This window comes from Gorilla gorilla, chromosome 8 (genome assembly GCF_029281585.2).
Source record: "Gorilla gorilla gorilla isolate KB3781 chromosome 8, NHGRI_mGorGor1-v2.1_pri, whole genome shotgun sequence".
NCBI classification, from domain to species: domain Eukaryota; kingdom Metazoa; phylum Chordata; class Mammalia; order Primates; family Hominidae; genus Gorilla; species Gorilla gorilla.
Window position 1 is genome coordinate 134,610,579 of NC_073232.2, and position 20,985 is coordinate 134,631,563.

A 20,985-nucleotide genomic window follows, 5' to 3' on the forward strand; every position below is an offset into this window, starting at 1 on the left:
AGTGCTGTGATGAACATATGCCTGCATGTGTCTTCTTGGTAGAATGATTTATTTTCCTGTGGGTATATACCCAGTGATGGGCTTGTTGGGTCAAATGGTATAGTGCAATTTTCAGTTCCTTGAGAAATCTCCAAACTGCTTTCCACAGTGGCTGAACTAATTTACATTCCCACCAACAGTGTGTAAGTGTTCCCTTTTCTCCACAGCCTTGCCAACATTTCTTACTTTTTGACTTTTTAATAATAGCCATTCTGGCTAATATAAGATGGTATCTCACTGTGGTTTTGATTTGCATTTTTCTGATGATCAGTGATGTTAAACATTTTTGCATATGTTTGTTGGCCACTTGTATGTCTTCTGTTGAAAAGTATTTGCTCGTGTACTTTTTCTACTTTTTAATGGGGTTGTTTTTTGCTTGTTGATTTGTTTAAGTTCCTTATAGATTTGGGGGCATTATACCTTTGTTGGATGCATAGTTTTTATGTTTACTCTGTTGATAGTTTCTTTTGCTGGGCAGAAGCTCTTAAGTTTAATTTGGTTCCACTTGTCAATTTTTGTTTTTATTGCAATTGCTTTTGAGGACAATCACAAAATTCTTTGAAAAGACTGATATCCAGAAAGATATTTCCTAGGTTTCTTCTAGGATTTTTATAGTTTTAGGCCTTACATTTAAGTCTTTAATCCACTTGGTAAATGTTTATTATGTTTTTAGTATCTATAGAATTTGTTGTGATGGCCCTCTTTTCATATCAGATATTGATAATTTGTATATTTCTCTTCTTTCTTTCCTCGATCAGCATTGATAGAGGTTTATTTTATTCATTTTTTTAAAAAACACCTTTTGACTTGACACACCTGTTGATATTTTTCAATTGTATGTTTTCTATTTCATTAATTTTTCTCTTCGTTATTTCCTTCTACTTTCTTCAAGAATTGATATTCTTTTCCTAACCTCTTGAAATGGGTATTTAGATATCTGATTTCCAGGCTTTCTTCTTTTCTGATTTAGAGCTATACATTTCTTTTAACTGCATCCCACGAGTTTTGATATAATATGCATGTGTATGGTGTATTGGGTCAGGAGTGGGGGTGGCTTTATCAGACATTCTAGTAGGAGACAGGTGGGTGGAGAAAGTGAGGAGGCCTAGGGAACAGTTGCCACTCTCTCCATGAGGGGCAAAGGGTCTGAGCTCTGGTGATATCAAGAAGATGGAGTGGAAAGAGTGTCCATAAGAACAAATATGGTAGCAAGAGAATTAATTATTCATCTGGTTCACCTAGCTAGAGAAGGAGATGAAAGAAGATGTGAGAAGCAGCCCATTGCAGTTTGGAATCCACGGTGATTTATACAGAAATATGGCACCTATGGAAGATGATCTTATTTTGGATTAATTATGGTGAATTTAGAGAGATCAACTCATTTATCAGGAGCTCAGGGGTTTGGTGTATTTCAAAAGCCATCTTGCTAGAGTGATCCACTGTGCCTCCACACTTGGCTCAGTTATCCCCAAGGAAACCCTCCAAGAGTACCCTCTCTCCCCACAGTCTGATTCAGATGCTCAGTCTCTGGGCTCCATAGTATTGCATGCCCATCTCTGTAAGCTTTCTCACTTGTAAATAAAATAATTATTGGGATTATCTGTTCCTAAGCATGGCTCCCACGCTGGCCATTTGCAGCAAGGGCTGTGTCTTACTCCCTTTACCCTCCCAGTCCTCGATCTTTCATTAAAGAACAGCTTCTAGCTGTTGACTAAGTGCTGAATGAATGGTGCTTTGAATGTTCTTTAATGGTGGTTTTAACCTCTGAAATATTTCACTTTAACTCTGAAAATTACTCTGCATTGCATGTCAGGTACACAGTGTAAGGAGGAATATAGTGACTTTCTGGCCAGTTGTTTAGTGTTAAATGGAAACAAGTGTCATTTTAGAGTGATAGCTTGAGGTGCACAAAGCATGGGCTGGTTTCAGTCCTGCTGGGTATGGATTTGATCTTGATTTGCAACTTTCTCCCTCCAGCCTTAGGCATTACGGTGTGTGTGCTACATTTCAAGTGGAACAGTCTTCTCAGGGCCTAGGGATGACTCTCCAGTTGCTTTGTGTATGCTCAGGCTCAGCAGGAGATTGGCAAGTAGCTTCTTGTTGCTTCTTATGTGTCCTTTTATGGTATGTGGGACAGCGCTGGATCTGAATGACTGCTAGAAGGGTGGAGAATTCAGTCCTCAATCAGGTGAAATTGGTCAATATTATTAGAAGCAGAAAATGTCTTCCCACCTCCAAAAACCCTTCTGCAGGAGGATAGTGTAGAACTCTTCTTGTTTTTATACTAATTGAAATGAGTGGCAGTTTGGGAGCTACAGGACAGCAAAATGCATTCGGTTCATGTCAATTTGTAAATTACTCACTTTACTAAATCAAAGAAGGTTGATGCTGGAAAGTGCCTTAGAGATCATCTGGTCTCACCCTTTCATTTTGCAGTTGAATAAGCTAAGGCCCAGGGATAATGAGGAGGTTACTTAGGCTCCTTTTGCAAATTGATGGTGGTCCTGGGGTTGACCTTGGTCTTCTAGGTCTTCTGACACTCTTAGCTCTTAGGGTCAAGGGCAAATCATAACAGACATGTAATTCTAATCCTTAGCTGATTTATTAATCACTAAATAGGTATCTCTCAGACACTGAAGGGTAGATTCTGGCAATGAGCCTCCACCTCACCAGAAGGAAGTAATTTGAACGTAGCCAGTGAAGCCAATTCACATATGATCCCAACTTCTAGATTCCCCTGATTCTCCAGCTGAGTCTCTTCTTTCCTGTGCCCTACCCAAATCTGACCCAGCCTTTACAGAGCTGGACAAAGCCGGTTCCAGAAAGCCTTCTCTGATCTCACTTGTGCACTGGATGAATTCCTCCTCTTAGCTCCTCTTTGCGGAGAGAAAAAGAGCATGTGCTGGCTGCATGCGTGCGCACTGGTGAACCCAACAGCACCTTCCCCCACCCATTCCCCCCCACATACTATTCCCAAGGGACCGCAGGGGGCAACTTTTAAGGAGAGCTTCCCTGCCATGCCCTGTACCATGGGTGCCCTGAGCCCACTGATTTCTTGAGGGCAATGTGCTATGATGCTGTGTCCCCAGGGTGGGCAAGGCCATGTGCCTCTTGTGATTCATGAATGGCATTTGCAGATGTAGCCAGAGTTAGCATGAAACTGGGCAACCCTGGTGTGTCAACACTGATCTCTTTACCAGCACATTAATTTTGAAATATCCCATGAGTCATGGACATTAGGGCCATTAAATTGTTCTCTTTTAGAATAGCTCAACAAAGCCTTGTGCAGGGAGGTTGGTATATTCTGGGTCAAGAGGATTTCTCATTATCTGACGTTCGTGCTTCTTGCCTTGTTGTGTCTTCTCTTGCTCTGAGAGGTGATGACTCCGCTCCCCTTTAACTTGGATCTCTGGAACCTGAGTCTCTCTTGTTCTCAAGGTCCCTAAATATTATGCTTAGTTCTTACTAACTTTCCACTCCCGCCATGTTGCTTCTTGGCTTCCCAGGCATATTGAGAAGCACCAAAACATACCTTCAACAATAAGCATGGAGGAGTGGAAGGAGCACAAGAGTCTGGGTGTAGGAGGTTCTTAAAAAGGGCAGCTGTGGTTATGATTAGACAGGATTTCCCTTTGTGCTAGGGTCAGGACCATCTTGACAGACAGAAGGACATTGAACTCGGTCTCAGTGAAAAGCTGATAGGTCACGGTGACAGCAGACAGAACCACATGGGCATGGAGATAGTGGCATAGACTGGCCTGTATGTGCAGCAAGTGTGTGTGAGCATGTGCACCAGGGCTGGCCCTACTGGCCTAGAAGATAAGTTGTGGGTGAATGGAGGGATGGGATGATGGAAATGAGGCTGGAAAGTTGGCAGGGACCAGGTCGTTCATCCAATTAATTCACCCAACATATTGCAAGCTAAGTGCCAGGCACTATAAAAGACACCAAGAGTACAACAATAAACAATGCAGACACAAACCCTGTCATCACGGAGCTTGCAATCTAGGAGCAGAGACAAGCAATAAATCAGACGTATGTTAGAAGAAGTCAGCCCCGAGTCTCAGCCCCACCTGTGCCATTCACCGCCTGTAGACTTTGGGCAAGCACCCTAAGCACCATGCATGGAGGTAACAACACACACTCACCAGGACTGATGGGTGGGTCAGCCCTGACTCGAAGAAAAGGCCCAGGACAGCATGTGACAGGGGTTCTAGAATGTGGTGACCTTTGGTAGGTTGTGATGTGGGGGTGGCAGCAGGAATTATTGTTTCATTTACCACACTTGAGTGTTAGGAGCCAAGAGGACCATTTCCTGGTTTTGTATATATAGATAGATAGATTTTTTTTTTTTTTGAGGTGGAGTCTCGCTGTGTTGCCCAGGCTGGAGTGCAGTAGCATGAGCTCGGCTCACTGCAACTGCTGCCTCCCATGTTCAAGCAATGCTCCTGCCTCAGCCACCCGAGTAGCTGGGATTACAGGCACCCGCCACCATGCCTGGCTAATTTTTGTATTTTTAGTAGAGATGGGGTTTTACTGTATTGGCCAGGCTGGTCTCCAACTCCTGACCTCAGGTGATTCACCCACCTCAGCCTCCCGAAGTGCTGGGATTACAGGCGTGAGCCACTGTGGCTGGCCTCCGTTTTCTGGTTCTTTGATTTCAGGAGTGTCCCAAGTCTTCTATGCTGAGTTATATTTTGGAAAAAAGAAAAAAAAAAGCTATTTTCTCTTCTCATTGTGAGTTATTGCCCTAAAATGTGTATTTTTTTCAAACGTTGTCTTAAAATTTAATATGTTAGTTCAGGTGTTTCTCAAATAAGCAAAGTCACTTTTAACCCTAATGTCTTTTTTCAACTGGGGCAAAATATGCATAGCATGAATTTTTCCCACTTGAACCATTCTTACGTGTTCAGTTCAGTGGCGTTAAGTTTATTCGCATTGTTGTGCGGCCATCTCCAGAACTTTTCCATCTTCCCAAACTGAAACTCTACCCATGAAACAACTCGCATTCCCCTTCCCCAGCCCCTGGCAGCCACCGTTCTACTTTCTGTCTCTACGAATTTGATGACTCTAGGTACCTCATAGAGTAGAATCATCCAGCATTCACCCTTGCGCCTGGCTTACTGCTTCCAGGTTCATCATGCTGTAGCATATATGTATGTTAAGGCTAAAATCTGAAGTGCTGGGACTATCAGAGCTGTGGGCCTGATACTCGCAGGAAGGGTGGAAGGCTCCAGCAGATGACAGGGTAGAGGAAGTGAGAAAGTTGTGGTGAAGAGCACCTCTAAAATACAATACGTACCCATCAGAGGGAGACTTGTCCCCAGGTACTGTCTTTCCGAGTCTATGGGAGATTTGTCCCCAGGGTCTGGCAAGTAGGACCCAGGGCCAACCTGGATGTATCTTTCAGTAGCAAGGAACTGTGAACTGTCTTCCCTAGAGGGGTCATGCCCCAGGGTTTCTCAGTGAACTTTGGGAGGCATAGACCATCGCCTGAAGTTGTCTCAAAAAAATAAGTGCTAAACCAAAAGAGGTCTTTGCACAAACAGAGCGCAGTACCAGGGAAACCATGCCAGTCTTTGAGTCCACCAGTGTAGCCAAGCACTGTAGTCCCCAGACTTAGCAGCTGCTTGCTCCCTCCCATCTTACGTGACACCATGTGAATGCACTCACCATTGGCCCAGAGAGGAGCAGGTGCCTCCGCTCCCAGACAGTTAAGTGGCGCCAAGCAAAATGGAAAATGTGCTGGACCAGCCCTGAGTGGCCTGTGTAGGACACTGGCTCCAAGACAATGGACCTTGCTAGGCTCCCACAGCTGGGTTATATTGATCAGTTCTGAGGGCGGACCACAACCCTTAGATCCTTTGAGATTTCAGGAAATCAGAAGCTGAGGACACAACTTTCTATCTTTGAGGTGGCCCATAACTTGGGTGATTTGGAGGGTGGCAATGATGATGAATACCACCAAGAACAATTGCCTGCATTTGATGCTGCTTGAGTCCATTCACTTTCCCTGGGGCGGGAGGACAATGGTGGTGCTTATAGATGTTGAGGACTCACTGGGAGCCAGCAGCCGGCCCAAGCCCTTCCCAAACACTGTCAGCTTTACTCCTCCCTTCTCCCCAAGGCACCATCTGTGGCTACTGCTCCGGCTTGACAGAGGAGAGTGAAGCTCTGAGAGGCCTGGTCACAGGACTGTGGCTGGCTGGGCTGGGACGGGACCCTGGTCTGCCTGCCTCGGGGGCCCCAGCTTGGTTGGATGATGAGATGACTCATGGCCTCTCCATGTCATCCACAAAAGTGGGCATCGTTGCCACTTCCCAGAGGCCCCAAGGGGTCATAAAGTCCAACCAGCTGTCTCACCAAAGCTGTTTCCAAATCCTCTGGGACAGGATGGCTGTCCAGAGAGGCCCTGGCTGAATGGCCTTTGGGTCTGAGTGCCTCTCAAAGGGAGGATCAGGGTCTCGGTTCCTCTTGCCCCTGCCAGCAGCCTTGCCATGCCAAGGCACATCAGCAGAACCGGTGTCTGGAGCTTCCTGGTGGAGGGCAATGCTTTCCTCCAGATGGGTCCTTTCCTTTCTGGAACTGAATCTGTATTTCAGCCGCACCTCCAGCCGGGGCCCACTGCTTAGGGCAGCACCCGGCTGTGGAGCGCTGGCCATAGGTGATGGCTTGTCCCCAGAGCACTGGGCAAGGCTAGGGAGGACGGCGTCAGCTTGGCCCGTTCTTGCCCCTTGGAACCTGCTGCCCAGCCATGATGACGCCTCAGCTGTTCCTCCGTGACATGATGAAAAATAGGCAGAAGAAGGAGGAGGCTCAGATCATCTGAGGAAAGGAAGTGAGCGAGTGTTATTTGTCCCACGAAGATGTCAGTGTTTTCAGGGCACAGGCACCGCACCCACCAGCCCCGGCTCCACTTACCCTCAGTAATGGAGGGCTGGTTCCAGAACCAATAGTTCTGCACTCCTGAAAGCATCCGCCTGACCTTATTTATGGCTGCTCTGTCCACCTCCAGAGACAGGCACAGGGTAGATACTGGTAAATAACCCTTGAATTGAATCAGAACTCACTTGTCTTTGTGCCTACAACTTTTCTGCACCTCTAGGCCTATCTTCTGGGACCACTGGCGTGGAGCAGTTGGGCGGTCCCAGGAATTCCCAGATCTTATGAAAATAAACGGTTCCGGGAAAGCTGGCGGGCATCTCTGACAGAAGGGACCACAGGGCCAGTGGTGCCCTCTGTCCAGCTGGGACAGGGTGTGACTTGGACACCACTCTTGATTTACGGAAAAATAATCTACAAGTACCCTGGGTGGGTCCTATGCAGGCTCTGCCTTGAGGGAGTGACTGCATTTCCAAAGGGACTTGGAAACATTGTTCCCCATTGTCCCCATTTATGAAAAGTGACCATTTTTGTGAAGTGAGTTATTTCAAAAGAAGGGCAGGGAATGCCTGTCTGTGTGTGTGTGTCTTCTCAAAAAGAACTGGATCTTCTCAACCCAGCGCTGAACTTCAGCTCCGTGAGGAAGTTAACTGGAGCTTGGTATTAACACTGAGTATAGCAGAACTGATCCTGAAACCAGCTGCTAAAACTAGTTCCCCACACAGCCGTTCTCTTCTTCTTTTTAATTTTTTCAGAAAGCACTTTTGCAGCGCCTAATTTGGTCACTTACTGGAAGGGCAGCGTATGTACAGGGGGAGTCAGGAGTCCTGGGTTCCAGTCCGAGCTGAGCCTCTTTTTCCCATCTGTAAAATGGAGCTCACTATCCTTGCCCCGTCTGCCCCACAGGAAGTTTGTGAGACTCAAGTGAGAAAATGCATATTGAGGTCCTCTGTAAAGTAACATGTGTTCCCATCAGTCACTTAATACACATTTATTGAGCACCTACTATGTGCAGAACGCAGTGGTAGATGCCGAGGGGACTATAAGCATTTGTCTCCATTACCATCTCTGGGGCTGGACTTTATAAAATGTCGTCTAAGCCACCATCTGCTTCCATGTACCTGACCCCTCCAGAGGGACCGAGGCCCCATCTCCCCCTGGCTAGTGAAGCCACTAGTCTCTACAACATGGCTTTCCCTAGCCCGAGCTAATTCCAGAGAGGAGTTTGCTGAAGGTCTGTTATTCTTCTTTATGCCTCTGCTAAGCTTTCCTGAGAACTGTTGCTTTCTGGACCGGGACATAGGACAGAGCTTGAGGCCGCTCTTCCTCTGCTTGCGTCTGCACGGCATCACCAAAGGTAAGCCCTGGTCCAGGCGAGCGCATCCACGGGAAAGCTGCTGGGCACCTGCCCACCCCGCAGCCACTGCCAGGGGAGCCCCACCTGATGTTTCCAAGGGAATCACCTGAAACGTGGCATTGTCACTTCCAAGCCGTGTGACTTTGGGAAAGTCACGTAGCCTCTTGGTCTTACTTTCCCTGTCTGTAAAACGAGGGTAATCTGAGCTCTGATGAAATATAGTGATGGCTAGAATGGGCTTATATATTGTGAAGCAGTGTACGGCTGCCAAGGGCTGTTTTATTGGCATCTAATTGTATGTCCTACCTCTTCACATGCTTCACTTCTAGGCCCCTTGTTCTGCAGTTTGGGAGAAAACTCTGAATTTGTGCTCCCTTAACCTCATGCTCTGGGCACAGGGGATGGTACCTGTAACTCGGAAAGAGGAAAGAAATGTTGGGGAGTATGTTTCCGGCAGTCCAGGAGGCCACCCAGTGAGATCTTTGCATCTGAAAGGACCTCTGAGAACATTTTCAAAGCCATTTCCAGCTATCCAGATATAATAAGTAGCTCTAGAATTCAGGACTGGTTGATGGGGCCAGATAGTTTTGTTCAAGTTGCTTCTAAACACTCCAGAAACACTGATTACCTGATCTCAAACCTCCTTTCCCAGGCAGGATTGCAGCCAGGGGGCCGTGAATGTTGGGGTGAGGCGTGGTTGTGGGGGAACACTAACTCTTCCCCAGGGACCTGGGAAGGGAGATCTAGCGAAAAGTATGGGGAAAAAAATAAAAATAGAAATTTTAAATTGGAGCTATGTGCAGCCTAAATATCGTCTTCCTTTTTACTTTGTAATTTTTTTGATAATATTGTGAGAACTGAAATATCCTTAAAGAATACGGAGGACTGGTCAAAGCTGACCTTTGAGGGCCACTGATGGCTTTTCCTTTAACAATAGTTCTCAAGGTACCTTCCAGGGTTCGCTGGGCAGCAATATCTTCTTGCAGGATTGTTAAGAGTATATTTCATTCAAAATAATATGTTACACTTAAATTGTACATTAATATGTAGTATAGACATTTTTTTAAACTGAAGTTGAAATGGCCATCCAATTTGGAGGGAATGTATTGGTTCCTTTGGAAGTTTGTTTGTATAAGGTGGTTTTTTGTGTTGTTTTTTTGTTTTGTTTTTTTGAGATGGAGTCTCACTCTGTCCCCCAAGGCTGGAGTGCACTGGTGCAATCTTGGCTCACTGCAACCTCTGCCTCCTGGGTTCAAGCGATTCTCCTGCCTCAGCCTCCCAGGTAGCTGGGATTAAAGATGTGCACCACCAGGCGCAGCTAGTTTTAGTAGTGGTGGGGTTTCGCCATGTTGGCCAGGCTGGTATTTCTGTGCGTTTTTAAAAGAGAATTGATTTGGAATATAAAAGTAATTGACTCTGAACATAACCACAGTGACCCTGAGACGTTTTATTTCCGCTTTGTCAATCAAACTTTAAAGGAGACCATCCACCCCTTTCCCTTCCCTCAGCTCCTGACTTCTTCCTTTTCCTTTTTGTAAATGAGACTTTTGAGGCTCTGGTGTGAATAAAACTAAAAAACATTCTCTTTGCGTTTCTTCCCAGGCAAGGATCTGGAGGTGCTGCAGCACATTAACTTCTTCCCAGAGTCATGGCTGGACCAGGTCACAGCCAACCATTACCACGCAGTGAGTTGCCTGCTCTGCAAGGACACAGTTGTCGAAGTTTATTGCCTCTCTGACTTTGTTTTTTCTGGAGATGTGTTTCACATTTGAAACCTCTAAACCTCTGAGGTCAGGACATATCTGGATCATCTTCCAGGGAAAGTGGGGAGAGCAGTGCCTGGGAAGGAGAGAAGGGAGGAGACCCAGCCTTGGAATCCGGGTAGTTCGAGCTCCCATCATATGCATTTTTGTTCTTGGTACAGATTAACAAATGTTTGGACCAAATTACTCTTCCTCCAGTAATAAATGAGCATGTCTCTCTCTGTGCACCCTCAGCAACATAGGGCATTTAAATTTCAAATCACTTTTCTTAGTTGAGAGGGGAACAACGGCGTCTCATTTTTTAACATGCATTTCCTTTATTACTGGTGACTATGAATGTTTTCCATGCGGCATTTCCCCTTTGTGAATTGTCCATGCAAACTGTCGTAGTTCTTATGTGTTTTCAATCTCGCGTTTTTAGAGATGAAGAGGGGCAGTGTGTGAGTTCTGAAGATGTATGAGTCACTAGTTAAAATTCAATCCTGCTCAACAAATACCTATTGTAATATGCAAGCCACAGTGCTCAGCGCTCCCCGCACCATAGATCTTGACTCCGTGGAAGGAGGTGCTTTTCTGGGACATAACTCAGGACCATGCTCTAACAGAGCAGCAGAGGACTGACAGAGAGGGGACAGTCTGTGCAGACATCTCGGGAAGTCCCCACCTTCCTCTTGGTCCTCTGACTCTGCCCACCTCCTTCCTTTTGTCCCCTGCTGCCAATGTCATCCTCTCGAATTCCGCTCCCTCTCCTCCCCAGTCCTCACCTTGGAGCCTTGCTTGAGGGGCCTTGCTTGCTCTTGATTTTGTGACTGTGATCATCTCTGCCCCATGTACACATTTTATTTCCCAAGTGAGACTGCTCAGATACTTTTCTGTCTTCTCCTTGCATCCTCTGAAAGCACTGGACACAATGCCAGACACAGTAAGTTTTCAATAAATGTCTGTGAACTGAATGAATGGCTGAATGTAAGTCTAGAGGCAAAACTCTTTTTCAAACCTGGTGAGGGGTGCAGGGATCAAGGAAGAGGCACGAAGATGAAGAGAGGCACTCGTGTCCAGAGGATCCCACTGTGGTCAGCTGTGTGCATTTTCCTTTCAGCTGGAGAATGGGGGCGACATGGTCCACCTGAAAGATCTTAACACCCAGGCTGTGAGATTTGGGCTGCTCTTTAACCAGGTACTGAGAACTGCACCCGAACAAGGGGAAGAACTGTTCCTCTCGTGCTTAGTTAAGAACCTTTGGAGGGCAGCCATGATCACTTCTGGCTCCTGGTAGGAAGGTCAGGGGTCCAGAAGAGAGAACCACAGGTGTCTCTCCTGCATGGTCATCAGCTCCCAGGAAATAAAATTCACAAGGGAGGGGCCTGGAACAGGCCATTTAATAATTTCCCCACTAAGAGGACCAGCAGTCCTGGTGGTACTGGAATGGAGGAGTTGCCCTGGGATGTAAGACTTCAATTCTAAAACCAGGAAAGGCCAAGGCAAACTGGGAAGGGTTGGTCTTTCTATTTCCCACAAACACCAACAGTTGCAAACTGGCTCAACAAGAGACTCCATGCCAAGTCCATGTTTAAGCTTATAGGGGTGAACTCAGACTGGGCAGCTATTTTGATGGATTTCAGAATAAAACTTCAGTGGGTCAAGGAGCTTGATTGCAAGGCATCTTGGCACATAGTGACCAGGGGAACCTTGGAGTTGGTAGCTGTGCTCCGTGCTGGGTTCCCTGTGATGGAAACAATTCTCCAAGAAATCAGTGATCTCCTTTGATTATTTCAAGGCACCCCCGCAGTGATCTCAAAAGAATTCACGTTTCAAGAACTAGGGGTGCTGAATGCATCATCAGAGAGTCCCCTCTGAGTCATCCCTGGAGAGGCTGGCTCAGCCTTTTGGTTGCAGAGACATCATGCCTAAGTGGGCAGATGGAGATCACAGAGCCAGGACTTCCTGCAAATGCTATGAGTGGCTCTTGGGCCCATCAAATTGAAACAACATGCTTTGTTTCAAAGGTCTATAGACCACAGGTCATCTAAGAACATACCTAACCTATTCTTTACCTCACCAAGGAACATGAAGAGTAAATAATATCGTCACTGTTCAGTAGCTACTACTAAGTCTACTACTAACTTCTACTAACTGTAGCAACTGTTTGTAGGGAGACCAAGGAAAGGAGGGTCTAAACCCTCCAGAAACACTGATTACCTGATCTCAAACCTTCTTTGCCAAGCAGGATTGCAGCCAGGGCATTGTGAATGTTGGGGTGAGGCATGGTTTTGGGGGAACACTGTAACTTTTGCAAATTTGATGGGTTCCCAGGGACCTGTGAAGGGAGATATAGGGAAAAGTAGGCGGAAAAACATAAAAATAGAAGAAATTTTAAATTGGAGCCGTGTGCAGCCTAAATATCTTCTTCCTTTTTGCTTTGTAATTTTTTTTTGTAGTATTGTGATAACTGAAATATTTTTAAAGAATAAGATGGATCAGTCAAAGCTGACCTTCAAGGGCCACTGATGGCTTTTCCTTTAACAATAGTTCTCGAGGTAGCCTCCAGGGTTCACTGGGCAGTGGTATCTTCTTGCATGATTATTGAAAGTATATTTCATTCAAAATAATATAAATTACAATTAAAAGCATTAATATGTGGTATAGAATTTTTTTTAACTCAGGTTGAAATTGCCATCCAATTTGGAGTGAATTTATTTCAAATTGTTACTAGTAATTACTACTACCAAGGATTTCAGTTTAGGTTTCCCCATGTTTCCTAGGTTAAAATTGCCATTGTATTTTCACTTTCAGATCAGTTGCTGAATAAGTGACATTTGTTATTGTTGCTATACTTTGTTTTACCATGTCTTCTTGACTTTTTTTTTTTTTTTTTTTGAGATGGAGTCTTGCTCTGTCACCCAGGCTGGAGTGCAGTGGCACAATCTCGGCTCACTGCAAGCTCTGCCTCCTGGGTTCATGCCATTCTCTTGCCTCAGCCTCCTGAGTAGCTGGGACTACAGGCGCCCGCCACCACGCCTGGCTAATTTTTTGTATTTTTAGTAGAGACGAGGTTTCACCGTGTTAGCCAGGATGGTCTTGATCTCCTGACCTCGTGATTGGCCTGCCTCAGCCTCCCAAAGTGCTGGAATTACAGGTGTGAGCCACCGTGCCCGGCCTTTTTTTTTTTTTTTTTTTTTTTTTTTTTTTTTTTTTTTGAGATAGAGTCTTACTCTGTCACCCAGGCTGGAGTGCAGTAACACAATCTCAGCTCACTGCAACCTCTGCCTCCCCGATTCAAGTGATTCTCCTACCTCAGCCTCCTGAGTAGCTGGGACTACAGGCACGCGCCACCACGCCTGGCTAATTTTTTTTTTTTTTTTTGTATTTTTGGTAGAGATGGGGTTTTGCCACATTGGCCAGGCTGGTCTTGAACTCCTGACCTCAGATGATCTGCCCGCCTCAGCCTCCCAAAGTGCTGGGATTACAGGTGTGAGCCACCACGCCTGGGTGACTTTGAATACTAAATATTTTCCCCCCCGTCACTTTGTTGCTTCTCTTTCCCAATTTAGGAGAATACAACTTATTCGGAAACAATTGCTCTATATGGATTCTTCTTTAAGATAAAGGGACTCAAACATGATACTACCTCTTATAGTTTTTACATGCAGGTAAGGATAGAGTGCATGAAAGTTATGTCTCTGAGACAGTCTTTTAGAGTTAGAGTCAATCCATGTTGAATTAATAATAATTGATTCATCATTAATTACTCATTGACGTGAAATGTATTGTAAGTGCTAACCATGCTCGTGTATGTGATGTCATTTGATTTTTACAACAACCTTGGGAAGTAGGTATTGGTAGCCCATTTAGCAGATGAGGATCTGAAAACTGAGCGTCTTTGTGTTCATATGGACTCTATTGGTAAAGTCAGGATTAGAGTCTAGTCTTCTATCTCTACATGTGGAGCTCACTTCATCTTCAATTTATACATACAATTCAGTTATTCTCCCATGAAGATAACCGGTAATGCCCCCAACTGGGAGAGGGGGTAATTTTGTTTAGCTGCAAAGCAGGCTGTGGGCAGGACCCCAGAAAAGTCAGGAGGGTGCTTGACTTCTCCGTAGTGCTCCTGCTGGACTTTAGGAGAGGCAGGAGAATGTCATATTTAGGAGTGGAGAGTCCGCAGGTGAACGGCCTTGTGAGCTATAGGACCTGGGCAAGTGCCAGGAACTCTCCTCTGTGCAGTTTCCTCACCTTTAAGACAGAGAAGGTAACAGGACATACCTCACTGGATTGTTGCGAGTTTAAATGTGTTCATCTGTGCAGGGTGGCTTGGAACAAGCTTGACACACAAAGCACTATGTGCATTAGGGAAGATGAGGATGATGATGTTGATGATGACAATGACAACTATGATGAAAGATTGCTGTGTTCCACTTAAGATTTGCTTACAAGTCTCTTCTCTAAACTGCAAGCTTTTGAGAGGCCATATCTTATTAATCTTTTTATTACTACTGCCAATCACAGTACCGAGAACATAGAGGAGCTTTATTTTTTTATTTTTCTATATTTTTTGAGATGGAGTCTCACTCTGTCACCCAGGCTGGAGTGCAGTGGCACAATCTTGGGTTACTGCAATCTCCATATAAAGGGGCTTTAAATGACTGACTGAATGAATGAATGGATAAACGAGTGAATTAATGCATGAATGAAGAAACCAGAGTTTTAGTCCCAGATTTGCCAGTACCTCATATGTGCCCTGGAGCAAGTCATTTCTCTTCCATGGGCCTCAGCTCTTGGTCTCCACTGACTCAGGCATCTCCCTACACGATGAATTCTTCTGGGTGGAAGAGATGAATTATGTGACAGCAACAGTCCAAATGCCCTTATGAGTACTACATTGGTTTTTTAATTCTGGCAAAGGCATCATAAAGCTTGACTTAATGGTGTTTTCCTAGATTGGCCAAAGCCCAGGCCGTCAGCCACAGGTTTATGTATGGTGGGGGCTCCAATGACAACTGACTCAGCAGCAGCAACTTTTAGGAGATGGTGCCAATTGGGAAATGCCCTCTTGCTGCCTGCACACATTATATACCAGGGTCTATATGCCAGGCTCCAGCTTTCCCTAACTCTGGGCCACCCCGATTGCAGTTCCACCTGAGGTGAATCACTCTCTTTGCAGAGAATAAAGCACACAGACCTGGAATCCCCCTCCGCAGTCTACGAGCACAACCCCGTCAGCCTGCGAGTGGCACGCCTGGTGAAGTATGAGATCAGAGCCGAGGCCCTGGTTGATGGCAAGTGGCAGGAGTTCAGGACAAACCAGATCAAGCAGAAGTTTGGGTTGACCACGTCATCCTGCAAAAGCCATGCAAGTGTTCATGTTGTCTTTTCCTTTATTTCCTTTTTGCTCTTTCTCTCCCCCATCCTTTTGGGGATCGCTGGCTTCTAATCTCCAGTGCTCTACACTGAAGATCCCTGGAAAATCTGGCTCAGTTTCTTAAGGATTATCACAGCCTCAAATAATGCTGAAGAGAAATCTCTTCTAGAATGAAAAACCATGGATACAGATAACTATAACCCAAATCAGACTATCTGATTTGGATCACACCAGATCTATTTTATAAGCATCAAAGGGTATTTTTTTTTAGGTGAGGAGGCTCCGTGGAGTGTATTTGTCATCACTGCCTCCACTGATGTCTGTGAGTGGCACATTAATTTCCCTGAAATCCACAGCCCAGACCCACCTGCCTCACTCAGGCCCACTGGGGAAGGGCTGGGCCCATCTACCTCAGTAGGTGGTTGCCAGCATCTAGGCAGATCCACTGCCTGGCCTGGCTTCTGACCAGAATAAGACTTTGCTACAAGCCAGTGAGTAATTCCCGGTCCTGACTGCACATCAGAATCACCTGGGGGCCTTATAACTACCAAGGCCAGAGCCCCACCCAGATCACCAGACCAGATAGATACTCCATGGATTGGGCCAGGGTATCAGTATTTTTGAAAGCTTCCAGGTTGTTTTCTATGACGTTAGAAATCACAGTAACAATTTCCTTTGTGGGGGTGATGGAGAGGGGCTGGGAAATTAACTGACAGAGAACATGAAGGACATTTCTGTGGGGCTGGAAATATTTGTGTTTTTTTGTTTGTTTGTTTTGTTTTGTTTTGTTTTTTGAGACGGAGTCTCGCTCTATCGCCCAGGCTGGAGTGCAGTGGCACCATCTCGGCTCACTGCAAGCTCCACCTCGTGGGTTCACGCCATTCTCCTGCCTCAGCCTCCAGATTAGCTGGGACTACAGGAGCCCGACACCACACCCGGCTAATTTTTTGTATTTTTTAGTAGAGACAGGGTTTCACCGTATTAGCCAGGATGGTCTCGATCTCCTGACCTCGTGATCCATCCACCTCGGCCTCCCAAAGTGCTGGGATGAAATATTTGTCTTGTTCAGGGTGATGGTTACACAGGAGCATTTACTTGGTGAGAATTTATCAAGCTGTCCTCTTCAGATTTGTGCACATTATTGTGTTTAAGTTATTCCTAATTTATTGGCAGTTTATTTCAAATAACCTCTGCAGGTTTTTCTGATGTGCAACCATAGTTGAGAGCCAGCATTTTCTACAACTGTTAGTCCTTCCTCTTTCCCCTTCTGGGGGGCAATTGTGTTTATCCTAAAAGTCACATTCACTTTGTTTTGTTTCATGTTTTAGACCTTGAAAATCCAAACTGTGGGCATCCCAATCTATGTAAGTTTTGCATTCATCTTCCCAGCATCTTGACAGTTTCCAGAAGAACCTATGGGATTTTCCCCCCACTGGTCTGCATAAAAGAAAATAAAATGACATAAAAGGGAGCACTCAAGCATTCCGTTGCCTTTCCTAGTTCGTTATGGTTTTTTTCAAACTTTTGTCCACATTTGTATCATTTGAGGGTGGAATGTGCCAGACCCGAGAGTGCATTTACCGGCCCTGCCCCACAGAACCCTGAGTCCAGCCCTGACTTTTTGCCCTCTCCCAGCACCAGGGAAGCAACAGCAGTGGCAACAGATTGCAGCCAGGAGCATGGAAGACTTCCCTTAAATGCAGCTCTGCCTGCTACACAGAACAACATGCCTGCCAATCGTCCCTGGCAGTTTGGGTTCAGACAGAACAAGAGGTAGGAGGGGAAGGAAGTGATTCTTAAGTACAGAGTGACTTATTTATTATCCCACCTTTAAAACTGAAGCTCTGCAGTTTGGAAAGAGAGAAGTAGAGAGCCTTCCTTCCCACTTTATTTATTTTCTATTGCAGTGTCACAAACGACCACAAATTTAGTGACTTAAAACAACACATTGATTACTTCAGTTTTCATGGTTGAGGAATTCAGGGGTAGCTTCACTGGGACCAATACTCAGGGCCTCATAAGACTACGGTTTAGTGGCAGGCAGGCTGTCTTCTCATCTGAAGAGATGGCCGGGAGAATTCATGTCCGAGCGCGTTCAGGTTGTTGGCAGATTCATTTTCTTGCTGCTGTATGACCAAGGGCCCCGGCTGCTACTTGGGTAGAGAGAAGGCTGCGCAGGCCCCAGTGGCACCCTGCAGTTCCCTGCCATGTGACTCCCTACAGACATTTCAAATCATGGCTATTTGCTTCTTCAAGGCCAGCAGAAGAGTCTCTCACTCTAGTCTGCTAAGGTAGCATCTTATATAATGTAAGGTAGTCATAGGAGTGGCAGCCCCTCCCCTCTGCCCTACTCTGTGGACTAGAAGGAAGTCACACGCTCCACCCACACCCAAGGGGAGAGAATTATACAAGGGGTCACCTGAGGGTGTGTCCACCACACTGTATTACCCATTGTCTTTGGAAAAGTGATGCAGAGTCGATGACACTCTGCAGACAATGAGGTGGATAAGTTTAGTCTAATAATCACGTTAGAGTCAGACACAGCTGAGGGAGCCTCCTTCCCAGCAGAGGAATCGGTGCAGTGTGACCTGGCAGGGAGGCGCAAAGGAACTAGGTGTTGGGATCCTGTTGGCGGGTTCTCCCCGCCCTTCCCCAAGCCATGTTTCTCAGGCTGCCTCACCAGCTTGCTTCCTGCCATGTCCAGTCAATGAGAGGTGGAAATGGGAGCTTGGAAGAGAGAGAACAGGAGAGGCCTGGGTAGTTTGTACCCTCTGGGCTCAGAGGACGTTTTCCAGCAGTAACTGTGTCTCCTTCCTCTGCTGCCCAGCTTGTGCCCCAGCTCATGCCCATAGCCTCCTGCCAGGGTTTCAGCACCCATCAAAGGTCCCTGCTTCTGATTCTGATACCACCTCGTCCCTGTGTCCCTCCAGGCTCTGGGGCAGTGGGGACTTCCTTCACTGCAGTCTCTGGGTCATCTCATTCCCTGCTTAGCTTCTTGAGTTTTACTTCATCTGGGAACTAGTTCTCTGTATTATATTGATTCTGTTTGAAACCCCTAGAGTAGTTTATGTTTCCAGGTTAGTCCCTAATGTAAAGGGTTTTGGTGAGTTGGCAGATGTGGTTCAGTGGGGTGGATGATTGAATAACACGGCCTCAATGATTCTTCCCATCCCTGCAGGGCGGGGTCTAGGGTGAGGCAAGCGAGGCACTTGCTCGGGCATATAACCTAAAGGGGCACCGAAATACTTAGTAATACAGATAAATAGTATTTTAATTCAATGTTTCAAAAAACCAAAATCAACCCACACAAATTTATGATAGAGCTTGGTGAATTGTCATGAGGTGAACACACCCATATAACCAGCACCCAGATCAAAAACACAAAGAACATAACCAGCACCCCAGACACCCCCAGTGGACCCCCCAAGGTGAATACAACACCGACTTCCATCTCCATGAATTAGTTTGGCCCTTTAGTTTGAATATCTTACAAACAATCTGACAGTGCACACTCTTTCATGCCTGCATGCTTTCGTTCAACATCACATTTAAGAGATTCATCCAGGTTTTCACCGGGAGATGTAGTTTATTTTCAAATAACATGATGGTTTCACTTTTTTACTTTTTAAAAACTAAACGTTACTTCAGTAAAATAATACATGTTGTCACAGAAAAGTGAGAAAATACAAAGAAGAAAATCAAACAGCCTGGGACTGCTGACACTGAGATGTTTGGTAGGCGACCTTCCAGGAGGAATTTTAGGTGCATTTATAGTTTTCTTTCCATTGAAAATGGGATTTACAGTTCAGAGCCTCATTCCTCTCTTGAGAGAGCTAAACAGGATGGCAGGGTGTAGTGGCTCATGCCTGTAATCCCAACACTTTGGGATGCTGAGGTGGGTGGATCCCTCGAGCCCAGGAGTTCAAGAACAGCGTGGGCAACATGGCGAAACCCCATCTCTACAAAAGATATAAAACTCAGCCGGGCATGGTGGTGTGTAGCTGTAGTCCCAGCTACTTGAGAGGCTGGGGTGGGAGGATCATTTGAGCCCAGGCAGTTGAGGCTGTAGTGAGCTGCGATTGTGCCACTGCACTCCAGCCTGGGCAACAGAGCAAAACCCTGTCTCAATTAAAAAAAAAAAAAAAAAGAAAGAAAAAAAAAGCAGGGAATGTGGGGGAAGTTAAACAGGATAACAGGATGATTTCTTTCATAGGGAGCACAGTATTTGCGGAGGAAGGAGATGGTGTATTTGTTTCACCTTCAAATTGCGGGGCATCAGAAAAGTCACTTGTCACTTACCTTCCATGACTGTCATTTTCTTATCTATAAAAGGGACATAAACTCACCCCTCTGCCTCCCTCTCAGGGGCTGTGAGCCCCGCAGGCAGCACTGTATGTAAGGCCTCTTTATGGACCAGTCCCTGTGCAGATGCCTGGGGGCTTGGTGTTACTGGCTCAAGAAAAAATGCAACCTTGTGGCATTTTACCACAGTTCTGTAGGATAACAGGGATGACAAGAACTAAAAACACTGACAAGCAAATCTGCAGATGTCTAAGAGAGGAGAGGTTGTTTGGAAGCGTCTCTGAAACATGAGTGATTGCCCGGTCTCTAGGGGAAACAACTGTTAGGTATTTGAAATACGTAAGCTCATGTGCCAGGAGTTTGCAAGAGTGGGAGAAACTTGCCAAGCAGCGATGCCAAAAATGTGTCTGTAAGGTGAGCAGTAAAGCAGAGTGGGGAATGTTAGGGAGGGGCTGGGGTGGGCAGGAGGAAGGCAGCCCCAAAACCTGGGGAGGGGCTGGGGTGGCAGGAGGGAGGCAGCCCCAAAAGGAAAAGGGAAGGATTGAAGGATTGGGCTGCCTCCCCTTCCTCTTGGACAACAGGAAGGTACTAGAGACAGTAGGACTTGGGGTGTCAGGGAGGGGCCCTGTGATGTCATTTCCACCTCCTAATTGTACAAGGGGGAAATGGAGCCCCAGCAAGCTGGAGTAATGATTCTGGTGGGAAAATGCTTGGTAAGCACCGTCTCACTGAATCCTCCCGACCCCATGAGGTAGGTGTATTTTCCACGTCTGATAAGAAGGAAGCTGAGGCCAGGCATGGTGGCTCACACCTGTAATCTCAGTACTTTGGGAGGCCAAGGTGGGTGGATCGCCTGAGGTTAAGAGTTCAAGACCAGCCTGGCCAACATGGTGAAACCCTGTCTCTACTAAAAATACAAAAATTAGCTGGGTGTGGTGATGCGTGTCTGTGATCCCAGCTACTTGGGAGGCTGAGGTGGGAGGATTGCTTGAACCAGGAAGGTGGAGGTTGCAGTGACCTGAGATTGCACCACTGCACTCCAGTCTGGGCCCAGAGAAAGTAAAGTAAATTTATTCATCCAAGGCTCCTCAGTGTGGCAGAGTTGGGAGTCCAGCTCAGGCCTGGCCACAGGCCTATCTGTTTCTATTTCCCCTGATGGCCCACTGAGAAGAGTGGAAATGTTTTAGGGTGTTTCATTCAAGTATTTCTTGAACACCTATCTGTTCAAAAGCAATGTGCACGGAGCATATGCTGCGTGCCTGGCTGCGGTGTGCAGGGTG

At 46.1% G+C, this 20,985-nt stretch overlaps 1 protein-coding gene across 1 annotated transcript in view; it reads left to right on the forward strand.

Annotated features, from left to right (window-relative positions):
• The window catches only part of BTBD16 (BTB domain containing 16), a 66,847-nt gene extending 49,982 nt beyond the window's left edge, over positions 1-16,865 (forward strand). Inside the window, exons 10-15 of the mRNA XM_055353968.2 lie at positions 8,187-8,278; positions 9,881-9,963; positions 11,141-11,218; positions 13,593-13,691; positions 15,206-15,394; positions 16,732-16,865. Of these exons, the coding sequence (XP_055209943.2) occupies positions 8,187-8,278; positions 9,881-9,963; positions 11,141-11,218; positions 13,593-13,691; positions 15,206-15,394; positions 16,732-16,800 (610 nt within the window). The 3' untranslated portion in view covers positions 16,801-16,865. The remainder of the gene's footprint in view (positions 1-8,186; positions 8,279-9,880; positions 9,964-11,140; positions 11,219-13,592; positions 13,692-15,205; positions 15,395-16,731) is intronic.
• Positions 16,866-20,985: the final 4,120 nt, after the last annotated feature.